Here is a 17,287-nt window from a genome sequence, read left to right on the forward strand (position 1 = left end):
GTGCGGCCTCAACAGTGCCGAGTACAGGGGCACGATCGCTTCTCTACTGCTGGCCACACTATTTCTGATACAGGCCAGGATGCCATTGGCCTTCTTGGCTGCCTGGGCACACTGCCGGCTCATGTTCAGCTGGCTGTCGACCAGCTTTTATTTATTTTTTATTACATAACACTTTTATTTATTAAAGTGTTACGGCTACTTATTAGTCAAGCCAAGGATATAATCATGATACTCAGTATCCTCAGTGAAAGAGTTCAATGTTTCAAACATCCGTATTGCTAGTATTAAGAAAGATCAAATACCACTTTGGTATTAACTTGCCTTGTTCTTTAAGATGCTGTCAGAATTCAGATATCATATATCCTTATTTAAAACATTTTGTATTGATTCAGATGAAGATCTAGGCTCTTTGCTTTAAAGGTTTATTATTAGCTGTAGTTGCTCAGGTGGTCATTCTTTTCTTTGTGATAACATCTTCCTTCTGTATCGTATTTACACAATAGCATTCAGGAGTTGACAATCTGCATTTGTGATTAAAAGCTGAAGTGTATTAAGGAAAAAGTACTAATGGACAGACTGATATGGCTAGAAAAAAGCAGATCTGCTAATCATACAGTAAGATCCTTCTGAAAGAATGACGTAAGAGACCATTAAAAATGATCCATTTGTTGGACGGCCTTCTGAAAATGTCAAGCATACCTGGTTTCTTTAGGGCCACTTTTTCAGAGACCTTTTAAGCCTCACGAAGTTGTCTTGTATGTGTTTCAGCATGCCTCAGATTTCTAGCCAGATGATAGGTCTGTGGGAAGACAATGCTGGCATTTGCTTCTCTTAAATACTCTTTAATATGTTCCTGCTATGTCTCTTAGCCAAATTTCTATGCCTGACATCTCAGTTTTCTTTCTTGAACATTTTGCGGTCTGCCTTAGCACCATATACCTCAATTTATGGCATGAAAGAAAGAAAGAAAAGGGAATCAACAAGACATTTAATCTCGTTTGTGGATGATTTGTATAGCAGATAACATTTGGGGCTTTTTGTTTCTGTTTAAAAACATAGTTGCTAGCTTTTCTGTGTTGTAGGCTTTTCATACTGACACGTATCCTGTCAGTAGATTTAATAGATGTGCTTTTTCCTCTAAGGTGCTTTATTTTTGTAGAATGATACATTAGGAGTAATTCAAGAGTCAGTTCCTGAATCTAAACTGGCTATCAATATGGAATGTGTTCTGTCCTAATACAGACGTGAAGTTACTTGTTTATAGGGGTTATATTTTATGTTAATCTCTTTTATGCTAATCATCGCAAACTTTAACAATTTTTGTTTGATAAGCCTCAAATCACCTGGAGAGCAGGGAAGGAATTTTATTTCCATTTTCCAGGCTGGCAAATTGGAGGGCAGAGAGAAATGAGCTAGTAATGGGAAGAAACCAGTGGCAGGGATTAAAAGTAGATCATCTGCCTTGGGCCTGTTTTAACTGATATGGAACAGCTTAATAACACACTACATAGTAAAGGCTTCGGGAAGTATAGCTGTATTTATGCTCTGTTGGTTATGTCTGCTGGTGATGTTCGCTTTATATTCAAAGGTATGAGTCAGCTTCCCAAAACGTTTGAGCAGGAGGCATGAGGAATGCTCATGAATCAAAGGCTGTTATAAAAGCAGAGGCCTTGGGCCAGAAGGAGTTGGAAACCCTTTGAAAGCTGAACGCTCAGCCTTCATGGGAGGGAGTGCCATGTGATGCTAAAAAGCATCCTCTTTGAATCATTGAGTGGTGCTGATGTGCCTCAGAGGGAATGTGACTGTTTCGATGTAGGTATCCTGTGCAGTGATGTCACTGTGAAGGATGGACTCTTTGCAGTGTCTGAGGTGAACCAGGGCACCTCTGGGAATAGGAGTAGAAGAACATTTCATTCAGTTAACAAATATGTATGCCCATATATATACACACACAAATTTAAAAAGCTAGGGCTCATTGTAAGAAAGAAAAATATTAAAAATCAAATCCATTGGTCTGTTGTTGCAGTTGACTGTCTTCTATTTCTCAGGCATTTCTTTTGTTTATTTTTTTCGAGTGAGTATCTTATAATTTCTTATGAGGATTTTATCTGTTAATGCAACTTTCATGTAGAATTGGAGCATATTAGGGAATAATACAAGGACATTAATTGAGCATAAATCTTCAAGGATTTTAATCAATTGGCCTGATTTATTCAAAATTCTACATACCTTATCAGTAATCACACGTTAAAACCCATATTAGCAAATGTTTTAGTAGTGCCAAACTTTGAAGTTGTATGTAATGATTAATGGAGAGCTGCATAGAACTCTATTTGGATTGTTAACAAACTTCTTGGAATTATCTGACTTTGTGTCAGATCAATATGTTTAATGAGTCACGAAAACATTTAGCATGGACACTTTTATGTACCAGCTAAGCATTCACTTTTCCAAAAGATTTAAGTTATGTGAAACATTTGTAAACGCATTGTGACTTCAGAAATAATTGGGTTCATTGCAGGAAATACAGTGCAAGACTGTAAATTTCCTAGTAGTGTCTGTTGTGTTTCAGAAATATCAGGTAAGTTAGCAGTCTGTAATGCTGACATTTTCTTGGTGGTGATGTTCTGGTGTATCTTTGTATCATTCAGTCCTATATTTCAAAATGCCTGATTTTTCACTCATAACGTATGTCTTTTGCTACCTGTTTTTCTCAAGATCCACCCCCCCATTTTTTTTTCTATATTTACACCATTTGATAAAGTGTATTGTCTTCATTATTTTGTTCTCCCAAACAACAGCATGGCATTATAAAAGAGTGTTAGCTGCATACCAGATTCAAAATCTAACACGGGTTAGGTAATGTGTGATATTTCAAAGAAAACAAACTTCTAAATAAGATGAGGGGTTTCCAGTAGGAGAATGGAGAACGAAACCTGACTCAATTCTATTGACCTAACAGGAAATTCACTGAAGTCTTGTAAATGAAGCCGTTCAAGAGCAGACTAAAATAAGTGAATTATAATCCATGTTACTATGTCCGAGGTTCACTCTTTGCAGAGGAGAGAGCTCATTGCTTTGTTCCTTCAGTGAGAAATTCTTCATTAGATGATGGAGGAAGAGAAGTACATGAATTTTTTTTTATCTCAAAAGTCAGTGTGCATGTGCATTTGCTGATATTAGATAGCAAATGATCAAATAGATGATTGATCTAGGAATGAACTTTCGAGGGAGCATAAGGGAATTTTGTAGCACTCTTATTGAGTTTTGAGAGGAGTGGGGATACCTGTTCCCATATTTTATTTTGAAAATCCCACTTTTTACTCTCCCAAGAAAGGTTTAAATCCTAGGGAACAAAATACACAACAATTATACTGCAAATTGGAACGCTTTCATTTGTATTTATTTAACTCATTCATGGTTTTGTCACTTACGAGACATGTCTTTCAAAATACATGTGTAAGTCCCAATTTCATCTTCAAAGATGACAGCTTTCTTATAAATAAAACTTAGAGCTAACACGTGAATTTCCTTAGTATCAATACATTACCATACAGCCCACATGCTTCGCAGGTGTCATTGGCAAATTTCTGAGAGCAGAGAAGACTAAAACCTTATAAGTCTTTCCATCTGAAGGTACATTTGTGTGTCAAAGCCAGTATTTTGCTACAATAAACTTGATGGAAGAGTAATTGCAAATCAAGTCCCCGTGTCTATTTTCCTCTCAGTAGTGGATACTGTTGCCTTATAAACACATCCATGCACATGCATATCTACATCTTCAGGCAGAACGTGGGGATTATGGGCTCCTTTTGCCATTCCCCTAATTTGGGTGGCATCAAAGGGAGTTCAGTGCTACTTAAAAATTCTTTTAATTCACACTATTTGCAGTAATTGTGTCGTCATGCACTGTGTTTTGGCGTCGTGGAAAGATGGGTGAGAGGGGGAAGAAGAGCCGTAGAGAAGACAGCTTATGTTTAGACAAAAATATCATGCTAATCAGCACAGATGGGATGAGAAATATAGAAAAAGTACATGATAGTTTAATAGGTTTTTGGCAAAACGTTTTGGCTTTTTTTTTTCCTTCTTCTTTGAATATACCTGTCTGTGGCTATAGTTTTTCTGTAACAAAGACCTGAATGATTGTTTTATATTAACATGTTTGAAGTTAACCATAATGAGCTTAGTTTGTATCTATCTAGATACTGGTACAAAAGTCTTCCAAATACAATGCTTAATTTTTCTTTAGTTCTTTGTGTTTGGATGGCAAGCTGTGGAACATATTTTTGCACAGTATGAAGCATCTTGGCAGACTTCTCGGGCCAAGTATTGGTGGTTTTAGAGTTATCTTTGGATCTGTCAAAAGTGCTAATAGGCTTTGTTGAGCTTCTTTAAGTTTCTAAATCATATTTGCTTTTTGCTTTTCTGCACTTTTTTGTTTAACGATGATTAAGATTGCACTTGAATTCATGACTAATCTAATTTTGCTCTCACGTGTGTTTTGTATAAGACTGTCTTTATCATATAGCGACCCTTTCATATCTGTAAGAAGCTATTTGGAAACAAATTCCCTAATTCAGCATTTCTGGGTGCATTACCTTTTCCTCCACTCCCCACCCCCCACCCCTTTTTAAAAATTTTTGTGTTTTAAGAAGTGAAAATATCCTCTGCAAACAAAAATCCTTTTTTGTTTGCCTTGCACTGTAAAAGCCCTTCATAACATAATACATTTTGATCAAGTCACCTACATGGTGGCTTTCTAGTTTTGCTGGTAGAGATCTCAGGATCACATTCTGCTGTTTATTAGAAGACATCTTAATTATTTAGTAAATGATGCATGATTCATGCCACTACAGCATGTGCACAGGGCAATTACATTGGTAATGATGAATGGATAATGTTGCTGGCTGATGGGATGGTGTGGGGGATGAAGTGGCCATAGCCTCTTGTGCAGCTTGGTCTGTTTTCTTTTTTGAATTTCCGTTACTTACAATAATTTTTACATAGCTACTTTTTAATGTTCTGAGCAGCAAAAGCAAGAAAGAAACCTGTGTTACCTAGAAAGTGTATATGTAAAGTTTCGGTGGTGTTACTTGCTTGTGTTTTGGTCTTGCTATCTATGCTTTAAAGACAGATTGCAAATGTGCTTTGCTTACAATATTCTACTGCAATTATTTTTCTTTATACTATATAAACATACTGATCACTCAAGTAAAACTGGATGTTTGAATCCTGCCTCTTCATCAGAGATGGGCATCCACTGAAGTTTTCAGAGAGAGAGAATTCTCTTTCTCCTTCCTCAGTTTCCCCAGCCCCCCAGGGAAGTACTTTCTGTCTTCCACCAAGGGCAAATGTGTCTGAGTGCATGAAGTGAGTTCAGACAGCTGTGTAACTGTTTTTAGCTTGTACGTTAAATGCCCATGTATATTTCTAATTATCAGAATTGTTCTAGCATAGACTGAGCTTACATTTGAAATTGTCATATTTGAATTGTCCACTAAAAAAACTTTATTGTTGGGTTGTGCGATTTTTTTTTTTTGGTACTTTATCAGGCAGCTTTGAAGTTTCCGTAAGAGTGACAGAACTTTTTTTTTTTCTCAGAGAAGTATCTTGTATTTAAGAAGCTGCATGTGAAACATCAATTTTATTATTCCAAGACCTAGCTCCCCAAAAGTTAGGGGAAAGATACTGCAGTTAAAAAATACTCTGACATAATATGACATCCTGCTTTCTTTCGTTAAGCCACATACTGGATGTAGTGTAATAGGAGGATGAAATCTGGTTATTTTTGTTGTTAAGGACAGTTGTTTTTGTAATATCATGAATCAAAAATTATTTTCTCTCTTTCCAGAGAAATCTGACAGAGTATTTTGTAGCAGTTGATGTCAACAACATGCTGCATCTCTATGCCAGTATGCTCTATGAACGCCGCATCCTCATTTGTTGTAGTAAGCTGAGCACTGTAAGTAAAATGCAGAATAACTTCTTCTATTCACACTACTTTTTTAAAAATGACTGTCATATATAGGAAATTATCTGATGATCTCTAGGTCCCCCTTCTAACCACAGCTATGCAACCTCAACTCAATTCTGTGCTTCTATGTGACGATTTTACTGAACTTCTGTTGGCCTCTAATGTTCAAATGAAAAAGGGGTTTTTGGATACAGGAATTCTTGGGGGCGTTTGGTACATAAATGTACAAACATTTATGCTGTAGTGAAGTCCCTTTTTCATAATTTACTTGACAGGGGAAAAAAAAGATAAATGATACTGTCAAATGGATGTTCCAGTGACCTTCTCTGGATGGACTGAGGGAGTGGGCTAAAATACATTGACAATCCACATTTTTGCAGTTTTGTTGTCTTAATGCTACTTAGGCTCCATCAAGGGTCTGAGAGATGAAAGCTACTGAATACTCTAGAGTACTCTCTTCTAAAAATGGCAGGACATCAAAACAAGCACACAGCTTGATTTAGTTCAAAGTTTTGTATTATGCATTTCAAGGTTTATCAGTCAATAAGATTGTGATTTTCTTTATAAAAGAAAATGTTAAGTCTTCATTCTGTTTGCTCTGTAAATGGGTATTGATTGCTTTCCTTTATGAATGACGAGCATAAGATGGTTTAACTAATTTTGCTTTCTAGTGCTGTGGGCTAAGTACTTGAGCAATCCTTTCTAAAATACAAGCTTCCACTTCAATTTTGTATGGTATTAACTAGTCTCTTACTGTATGACCATGTCCTACTTTGTGTTTGAGATTAAAACTGCTTCATGGAATTGTAAATACTGCAGAAGGCTGAAATTATGTACATAAAATCATGTAAGAATGGTCTGTCAATACAGGGCAGAAAAATGAAAGAGAGTAAGACTTCATACTTAATCTCAGAATAGCTATTACAATATCATTTTGAAAGGTAAGTGAAACTAGGAGAGTTAGAATAATCTCTGGGACCTATTAATAATTATTAAATGTTTACAATCAATCCCACATTTAACTGAAAGAATTTCAGTATTATAAAGTTTAATATCATAGAAAACTTGCAAAATCTTAACTTTTATATCTGCCAAGTGTTCTGTGTCCTCCCTACTAAAATAAGCAAAAATATGTCCAGTCCTGGTAATTTAATAAAATGAAGAAGAGAGGTGTTTATTTCAGAAACCTAAAGCATGAAAAGAATAGTAAATTATCAGAGAGGAGGAAAGAAGAGAACGGCTACCCAAAGCATTTCAAAATTTGTGTGGTCGGTTGGTTTAATCTCTCCCTTTGTGACAGAGCCTGGGAAGAAGAATTACTTACCTGTCACTTTGCCTTCCTTAATGAGCCATTTCACAAGTAGGGTTGTGTTTTCTTTCCTATCTTTCTGCTATTTCTCTTCCTTTTGCCTCTGTCCAGGATAAAAGCATGTCTGGTTCTTCGTGAGGGAGGGGTATTCATACTGTGTGTTCTTATCTTACAACTTTATATATCAACTGCTCCAAGATTGGAGTGACAGTGTAAGACAGGTTTGAAGTGTTGGGCCAGAGCCAGTGATTCCTTGCCTGCACGCTCTGCTCTGCATGTTCCAGCAGTAGGAACAAGCTGCATTATTTTATTTCAAACTGTGCTCAGTGGAAGCCAAGACCTTGTAACTGGAAACGTACCAAACTGAGAATTCTCAAAGTAAAGTGAGGGTGGTGTGGTGGTGAGAGGGATTGGTTTCTTTGTTTTTATTTTTTAGTTTTTTAACAAAAAAGTGGAAGGGACCTATTTGCAGTTAATTTCTTTTAACTTTGAGAGACATGGCACGCTTCATACTTAAGGCTTAAATTTAATATCAGGTAAGAGAGAGAAAATTAAACTGTTCTGGATAGAAAGTCTTTTTTTGTGGAATGAATTCTGTGTTATAATACATCATATCAAATTCAATTTTTGATTTGAAATATCCTTAATATAGTTAAGTTGAATAAGATTTAGAGGTAACTGAATGAGGCTGTGTTTATCATTTGTTTTATAAACCATGTGTACTGAACCTATGGAAGATTTATTGCTGTTTTCTTGGATTTTTTTCTTCCTACAAAAGGAAACTCAAATAATTTCTCAAAATATTAAAGCAATTATTCATGTTAAGTTTCTTTACGTATTCTTTGATCTAACTACTCATGACGAGCCGAATACAAACCAAAACACATAAAAAACTGTGCTTGGCAAAAGACCACCTGGTGGTGGGAGCATGCTGTTGCAAAAATGAAACAGAAGAGCGTTCCTTGCATCCAGTATTCTCTCTTCCATCATAACTTGCCCATGCAGCCCTGCCTCAACAAGGTATGTTAACTACTTGTGATAAGGGCAGCAGCAGCTTGTCTCTCATTTTAGAAAGGTGGCTTATGTGAAGCCTGATGAGTCTTCAAAGATGTAAACTTCTGAATTTCTGTGATGTTTCTATTTGGCTCCATCATACTGAGGTGAATTTCTGTACATAATTTTTCTGTTATTACAGTCTTAGTACAAAGCAAAAAATACCATTCTGACATGGATACTCTTTTGTTCCTGGGAGTTGAGAGCTTGTCGTGTCACTTCTTCCATGTCATGGAAAGCTCCGATACACAACCTCTTATTCCCTGGTTGGTTTCTGACATGCCTCAGGGCTCTGAGGATAAGGAAATGGTGGTCCTTAGGAAAAGACAACATATGATTAATACCATTCACCAGATGTCCTTGTGATGCAACATAGCTAAGAGCTTGCACAGTTCTTGTTCTACAGCAGTCTTACAACTACTGTTTTAAATGTACAAGCTCTTCCTTCCCAAGAGCTCTATTGCCATCCTTATAACCTGCCAGTATAGGTCTTGACCTTCATACACAGCCTTTGCAACAGTTCTGCTTTCTCCGCTTAATTCTTATATAGCTCAGTCTTAAGCTTTCTACTTTATTTTCAGCCCTGAGTAATGCAGAAAAAAGATCTTACAAACACTCAAAAGGTGGTCATTTTTTCCAGTATATGTTGCACATTTGTAGCCGTGTACTGCATCTGTAAAACTGTGCAGTGTATATGCATCAGGAGAGAGAGAGTAAAATGCACTGGAAAATGGCCTGTTGTAATTAAACGTCAGTTTATGGTTTTTATATATATGACAATCCCATTGATTTGCTCAAATAAGGCTTTTAGAGTATTAACTATAAAACTGCAAAAAGTGCATTAGTGAATCAGTGACTTTCTTACATAGCTATCTTTTTATATTCTCTAGCAACAGCTGCAGGAAGCTGAGGTAGTGGAACTAATCTTATTTCAAAATGCTGGATTCCTATAGTTTTGACAGTTGGGCATTTCTTAGGCTGCCTTATTATTAAGTGCTTGTTTTCTATATGGCAATCACTAATCAGGTGAGGTCTCCAGCAAATATACTATTTCTTTTTTATGAGCCCTTATCTTGGCAGAGTTGAAGGACAGTACCAGTGCTTACTCATGGTAGTACATTATTTGAATTCATGCCAGATAGCAAGGTGGGAGTACATCTCAAAAATAAGTGACAGGTTCTGCTCAGATGTCTGCAGTGTTGAGCTTTATGTCTGTTTAATCTTTTCTTGCTGAGTTTTAAAACCAATAGGAGGGGGACTTGGAAGGGGCCTCCTTGGATTACTGAGTTCACTCCTCTACAGAAGCAACCATGTTATATAATAATGCCAGGAAATAATCCATTCGCTCCTCATAGAAGCAATTTTTAAGTAAGAATTAAATTTTTAAACAGTATTTTTTCCAGACATCTTTTTGATTTGGAGAACAGAAACCGAAAACATAAAGGATTTGGGAATATCTCTATACATTGGGAAATTACATTGGGAAAGCATGCTTTTTTTTTCTGCTGAATATTTTGGAACTAGGCTATGCCTTTTGTCTAATCTGTGAGAGAGGAGCATCTTCTCCAGTAGGAATAATATAAAGATAAGTTGAAATATAATGGGATAGGGATAAATCTTTAGTGTTTCATGAGTCATAAATACAGAATAAATTCAAGATTTTGTAGCTTCTAACTTTTGCTTTAATTAGTATCCTAACATACTAATATTTCCATCCTATATGGACCATAAAATAATGTTCACCTGCTAATAAAGCGCTTTCTTATTGAGAAAGACTGAAAATACTTGCTGTACCCTGTCTGCTTCCAAAGACGCCATTTCCTTAGGATGGTGGTTCAAATCTAGTTTAAATTCTTGCATATTCTCACTTATGGAAACACATTATCAGCACTGGGCTACTTTTGAGCTTTGTGGACTCTCTTGTTATGGCACTGCAAAATCAAGCAGTGCTAAGGTGAGGAGTGACTGTGTAGCTTTCATGGGAAGAGTAAATATGACCTTTGCAAAATAAATCCATGCCTCCAAATCTTAAAAATCTTTAAAAATCTAGGTAAGATTGAACAGTGTTGGATTCTTCAAAGCTATTAAATAAATTTTTGTAGCATAGGACAGTTTGATCCTCTTGAGGGTAAACAACTGGCTAAAAGGTTGAGGGGAAAAAGGGTGAGAAAAATTATCAGTTTTCCTAATCCTGGAAGTTGCTAAGCAGTCCAACAGTGCTCTATTCTGGAATTTGTTCAATATCCTCATGAAAAACAATTTTCTAAAAGGGGAGAAAATGTTGTGGCAGTCATTTTGTTGCATAGCATGGATAAATATAAAATAATGCTTATGGGAGAAAACACTTCTAACCATGTAAGCAATCATGGTCTGACTAACTGAAGTAATTATTACCACTCATAAAGAGATACTGGAGTTTTTTTAAAGAGAGTGATATCGATCTACGAAAATGCCAGCTTATTACTCAGTTGAAGGCTTAGAAGCCAAGAAATTATTATGAAGGGAGTAGAGAACAAAAAAGAGGGCATAATGCCACATGATGTTCATGGCTTGCCCACATTGTGAATGTTGCATGAGTTCTTATGTACTCCAAATAAAAAATTATAAAGTAAAACAGTGAAAAGTACAGAGAAGGGTAACAAGAACAAGCAAATATACAAAATGATCTCTCAGTTAGGGAGAGCAGAGTAGACTAGACCTCTTCATTCAGCCTGGTAAAGATACTAAGGAGGCAGTGAACTTGATAGAAATTTGGAAGATCATGTGTGGCCCTTAGAACATAAGTAGGAGATTTTATTTTTTTATTTATTGTCTCAAAATGCTCAAAACACAGAGCACCCATTAAAAGTGTGAGGGAATAGGCTTGAAACGAAGAGACAGGGCAGCACTTTTCAATGTGTTTATTTGAATTCATTGGCACATGGGGTGTGAGCTGCAAGCTGGTGGGGACGGAGAAAATGGAAAATACCAATTTTATTGACGAATGTGTTGATCAGTGGTTTTAGTAATGTGTGTTGACCACTGTTGGACAGAATACTGGGAGACAAGGGATTTTTGATCTGGTTTAGTAGGCCATTCTTTTTCTCAGGTTTTCCTTGATTAGGTGATGGAGATGATTGGAACTCAAAAACATTATTAAACAGACAGATTAATCATATATTTTAGCCACAATAAAATATCTCTCAACTAGGTACAAGGTATAGCTTAAAATTCTGGCTTTTCAAATTGAGGGGTTTTATGTCTGAAATTTTTATCATTAAAGTGCTGTATGGGTTTATACTTGGCATACTGGGTCTTAGGTTCTGAATGATTTTTAAAAAATCTGTGTCTATTTTGAGCTGTAAATTGCAAAGTATATTTCAGTTCATTTTTATACTCACTTTTCTGCTTTTGAAAAACACCTGCTAGTGAAGCTGATACCTCACCATGGTTCTTACCACACTGCAGAGAACCACAGTAATTCTCCCCAAAAATCCATGTTCCTTGGTGCATTCTTATTGCTTATCCAGATCTGTATTGTTCACAGGCTTAAAAATAACACGTAAAATATGTGCCTGTCTTCAATCTTCTTGCTTAATGACCTGCATTTTAATCAGAAAACCAGGTTCTGTTATTTACAGAAATTGTATTGGAATTACATAAAGGCTTTGGCATTGAACATAAGCCAAACTACATCCAGAGTTGTAGTGGATTTTCCCTGACATGGAGCCTTAAGAGACTGTATTAGCTCATCTAGACCATTTTCTTTACCAGATGTGGGTTCCCTATGAAGTGGTATATAATTCAGTAGTCTGTCTTTAGTGGAAATTAATAATAATGAGGGTCATCTACTTTTTCTTTTTAAGGTTACACCACATCTAACTGAATTAGGATTAACGTCACGATTTGTCTTTGCTTAGTTTCATCTCACGCAACTTTAGGCCACCACAAGGACCTCAGTCCTTTAGAATTTGTCTTTTCGGTATTTCTAAGCAGTGTTCTCCCTCCTTCCTATTGTCCAGACAAGCATTACATGCTTGATTTCATTGTACCTTCAAATAACTGGTAGACTTTTGTTGAGTATTGTTTTCAAAATACGTCTCACAAGTGAAACACATTGTAGTACTTGTGCTGGGTATCATCTGAGATTAAAAGACACTCTAAACTGCAAAACACTGTCAGGGTGGATGTGATTGCCTGTCATCTCTTAGTCTTTTCCATGTATGTGTCTATTTGTATGAGTGTTCTGATTTATTTATTCATTTTCTCTTTTCCCAAGTATATGTGTGTGTTCATATCCTCTTCTTAGGGTATTTTGACTATAGCTTTTGCTGAGATTTCCTTATTGAGGATTACCACCTTCTCCATTTTAATATCCTTAGTGAATGTGACAAATATCCTGCTTATCTTCTTTTCCAAATTGTTAATTATCGTTTGAAATAGGATTGAGAGACGTAATTTCCTCCAAAGCTCTGTGAGGATTCTCCCCACGGCTTGACTGGCACATGTGTTTGCTATTTGTGATCTTTTTCATTTAGTACCTGCCAACATCAAAACTATTCTGAATGAGTTTTTAAAAATATAACTGAGAAAGTCAATGGATCAAGTGATTTGGTAAAGGGCAATTAGATAAAAATCCCTTTTAAATAATAAAAATTTAATCACTGAGTTTAGTATGATATGTTCTTAACAAACGTATGCCACTCACATTGTATCTTCTGAGCTCAAATATTTTTTCAGTTTGTGTTATAATTTCAATGCAGTTTTATGATATTTAATGGATGGTAATTACCAGGGTTGGGGGATTTGCCTTTACTATTTTTTAGTTCCCTTTGTGTTTTCATTTCCATGTTTCTGTTGCTTTATAGAACACTGGGTGTTCTTTTCAGGTTTTGTTTGTTGTATGAATCATGTTCTCAGCTGTTTACAAAGTCAGTTGAATGACAACCACCATAAACCAGTCATGCTTCACCCACCAATACCCCTTTTTTTAAAAAGAGCACTGTATATTTTGTAATAAAGCATGTTGATATGAAAGCAGAATTGATTCTTTACTTTTTTTTCTTCTAACCTTGCCTTTTTAAGCTTGGTTTTTGTCTTATTTATGATCCTGTTTTAATATGTGTTTTTCAGTTAACTGCCTGCATTCATGGGTCTGCAGCTATGCTCTACCCGATGTTCTGGCAGCATGTTTACATTCCTGTTCTGCCCCCACATCTATTGGACTACTGTTGGTAAGGCTATATATATATGTGTGTGTGTATATATATTATATATATATGTATATATATCACTTAGATTCACAACATTTTTCACATTTCTGTATAGTAAGTCTTAAGTCCTCTTATGATGCAACTGTTACTCTAAAAATATATAGTCATATTAAGGAAGCAATCAACCTAGTAAGTAAAAAAAATTATTTTCATGGCAAGATATAATTGTCTATCAGTATGTTGAAATACTTCAATATAAGTGGTTACTATGGAATGCTGCAACTTAGATATTGTGTAATTAAAATCTGTTTTCAGCATATCTGTGTTAAATGTTAACATTTGAATTAAGACTCCAACAGTAGAAGATACAGTGGAGAAGATATTCTCATTTTCTTGCTTTCCTGAACTTCCATTGGAGGTGGGCGAAAGCTATTCATTTTGCTGCGGTCATCTTTTATTATCAGCGTGTGTTTAGAATGTGATATTTACCTAACTTAGGAGAATGGATATAAACCTTTCAAAAACTTATTCATTATCATGATGTGAAAAATTTTGGCACAGCCCATGAGCAACCTCCTATAATATCAAAGCTGGCCCTGTTTTGACCAGGAGCTTGGACCAGTTGCCCTCCTGAGGTTCCTTCCAACCTATTTGATGATTCCACGCTGTCCAGGTGGCCTAAGAAGCCTCCTTATTCACTGTTGTGGTCTCCAGATTAGTGTGTCATTAGGCGTATGTCTTGGACTCTGTGGTTAATGGTTCAGAAGCCTGTCTACAGTGCCCCTCGAACAGTCTCTCAGTTTTTACTTTCTTTTCTAGTGCAAAGCCAAACGGTTTAGCCTAACCAGCCGTAACATCATCTCTCCCGTTTGATGTGCACAGGAATGGTGGACGAGCACTCCGAGTAATTAATGAAGAGGAAGTTTAAGATGCTGCTGCTTTTAGTTGCTCAGCTGTTAGTTGCTGCTTCCCATGCTCAGTTTGTGTGACTTCCCCTTTTTTTTTTTTCTTCCCTCTGTGTACATAGCAGGGAGATGAAGTGCCCAGAAAGAGTGGCCTTACCTTAAGCTTCCTAGAGAAGTTAAACTTTCAAGCCCTGTTAGAGAGTTAATGGAATTGTTGCCTGGGCATGCAGGGATGGAATTAGTAAGGCCAAAGCTTGGCTGGAGTTAAACTGAGGGATGTAAAGGGTGATGAGAGGCTTCTACAGGCTTGGAAGTAAAAGGAAATCACAAGGAAAATGTGGACCTGCTGCTGCGTGGTCACATAGTCAAGTAATGAAGGACACAGAAAAAGCTGAGGGACTCAATGCCTTTGTCTTTACTGGCAAGGTCTACTGGCTGGCCTTCCAGGCCTCCCTGTGTAGCAGAAATGTTTGTGGGAGTGTGGTGCTTAATGCACTTTTGGGAACGATTTGAAAACATAGAAACAGCCTTCCTCTGCCCCCTAGCATTTTAAAAAGTCCTTCTCAGAAAAAAACAAACTTCCTGTGTCATACGATACCGTATTTTAAGTGTGGCTCTTAGTGTGGAAGTTGGCTGGTTTTTGTTTGTTGGTTTTTTTTAAGAGCTAGTGTTCTGTGTGACTTTTTCTCTGCATTTAAGCAAGAGTAAGGAACCAGCCGGGATAACTAGCATTTTTAAGTGACGTGCTAGGAACTGAAACATGCAGATTTAAAGGAAGCTTGTTCCTCTGCAGATGATTTAAATGTTAAGTATGTGCCTACGTCGAGGATACACGGAACGGAACCTAAAAACTATTATCTCCTGTAGAAATGAACCTTCAATTTACTCACTGCACAGGAAGGGCAGATTCTAGTCATTTGCACTGCCAGCAGGTGCCCTTTCTCTGCATAATGGGCTTCACATGTGTAATTAACACATGAAGGCTGCTGCTGCCAGCTTTTTCTTCAGGTACATGCTGCTAGGAGTTTTCAGGACAACGATGTGGACCACAAGAGGTTTTTATGCTGGGTTTGAAGATTAGGTATTCATCGACTTTCTGACAAAGACATGTTAAAAGGGGCTAAGTCCAGACCCCGCAGTTGGGAGCAGAAGTGTGCAAAAAGCAAACACTTGGGCAGTGTACTCAAGGAAATAAAGACACAAGTCATTGAGCTCTACTGAATGAATTCTTTCATGGCGTAACACCCTGTCCATGTAACGAATGAACCAGCTAGTGTGTGAAAAGTATTATTTAAAAATATATAATTATTAGGCAGATTGTAATTGCATGCTCACAAATACAACAACTGATTACCTTAGCCAGATATGAACGTTAATTGGAGGGGTAGCTACACACACTGTAATTGTTTGAATAAGTCAATTTAGCAACAAATTATGTGCCATAAATATATTTCTCAAAAGAGAGTCCATCTATTTTGTAACCATGTGAACTTAGAGACATCATTTTTGCCTAGGAGGACTGAGAAATCGGCTCTGTGCTCTCTGCTTTAAAGGCCGTATTATTGCTTATTGGTGTCTGCCTCTTAAGGGAAATGACCTGAGATTATTCAAAATAAAAGAGGTTTTAGTTTAATTTTAATTATTGCCTGGTTATTTCTTTTGCAAATGTGACATAAGAATTTTAAAGAGCTGAAATGGAAATAAAATTTAAAGTAGTGAGAATTCTTCAGTTCTTATGAATACAAAATACCATGTTCATTCAGTTGACTGTCCATTTATTGACTGTGCTGTATGATGCTTTTGAATCTTCTGCTCTTTTGAAAATCACAGAAGGGTATATAGACTGTATTACTCATGACCTTTGAAAGTTTTTGAAAAAAATATATTCCACCTGTGATTATTTGCTTTTAATCATTTGAGTTGCAGTGGAAACTTTTCATATAAAGGAAACTTCTAAGGTCCCGACTGATACACTGACAGCTCCAGGGTTGTGAAATTTGAAATCTGTTGTATTTCCTGGGGAGGGAAAGGGGACAAAACTACTATTGGATCTTTCCAGAGCTACAAAAAGGTAGAATAGCTCTCTTTGCAGTGAGCTAATGGGTAGAATAACTAACTCTCCTCCTGCCACTTGAAGATCCTTTTGGCCAACTTCACATAAGAGAAACTTCAGGCTTGATGCAGAGAGCTCCCTTTAGCTGTTGAGAGAAGTGCGCTTTCCTGAGTGAGGCAGGAAGAGGTGGGTGGTTGGATATTGTTACAAGTGAATGGCAACTCTGCCACAAACATGCTCAATATGAATCTGTTTCACTGATGTTGTTAAAGCTCAATTTTTTTCTATAGCATTTTGTCCTTTATTGACATTTTACACCAAGTACTTTCAAAACACTGTGGTTTCTCATTGTTTCAGTTTGCTAATTTTTTTAACTTGTAACGTGGAAGGGGGGTAATTTTCTTCCTGTTTCCCTCTTGAAAGTATTTTTTTAAACTTAATATTTATGTTCACCTGCATTCCTCACACACGTACCTAGCCACAGAATTGAAAATGCCAAAAGCCTGTATCTTCAGAATGTTTGTTTTCAATACACTGGCTATTTGTACTAGGGATGCTGAGCCAATAATAGTGGTGTAGTACCATGTACATGTATCTGGAATGACTTCAGTCATCTGATCCCTATCGTTTAGACTAATTGGGGGGGGGGAGGGGAAGCAAGGGGAAGAGTGCTATATCCTTTATTTTAAAATTTTAATTAGGTACCATTCTTTTATATTTTCAGCCCAGGGGAATATTTTGGGTGGAGGAGACTAGAAATTGGTGGGAATCCTATCATTAGATTTCACACCTTAATGCACA

The 17,287-nt window shown here is 36.7% G+C and overlaps 1 protein-coding gene across 1 annotated transcript in view; it reads left to right on the forward strand.

Moving 5' to 3' along the window:
• The window catches only part of DENND1A (DENN domain containing 1A), a 225,181-nt gene that overhangs the window by 101,992 nt on the left and 105,902 nt on the right, over window positions 1-17,287 (forward strand). Inside the window, exons 9-10 of the mRNA XM_009280582.2 lie at window positions 5,852-5,962; window positions 13,449-13,549. Coding sequence (XP_009278857.1) covers window positions 5,852-5,962; window positions 13,449-13,549 — 212 coding nt within the window. The remainder of the gene's footprint in view (window positions 1-5,851; window positions 5,963-13,448; window positions 13,550-17,287) is intronic.

Source organism: Aptenodytes forsteri, unplaced genomic scaffold, assembly GCF_000699145.1.
Source record: "Aptenodytes forsteri isolate BGI_AS27 unplaced genomic scaffold, ASM69914v1 Scaffold68, whole genome shotgun sequence".
Classification (NCBI taxonomy): domain Eukaryota; kingdom Metazoa; phylum Chordata; class Aves; order Sphenisciformes; family Spheniscidae; genus Aptenodytes; species Aptenodytes forsteri.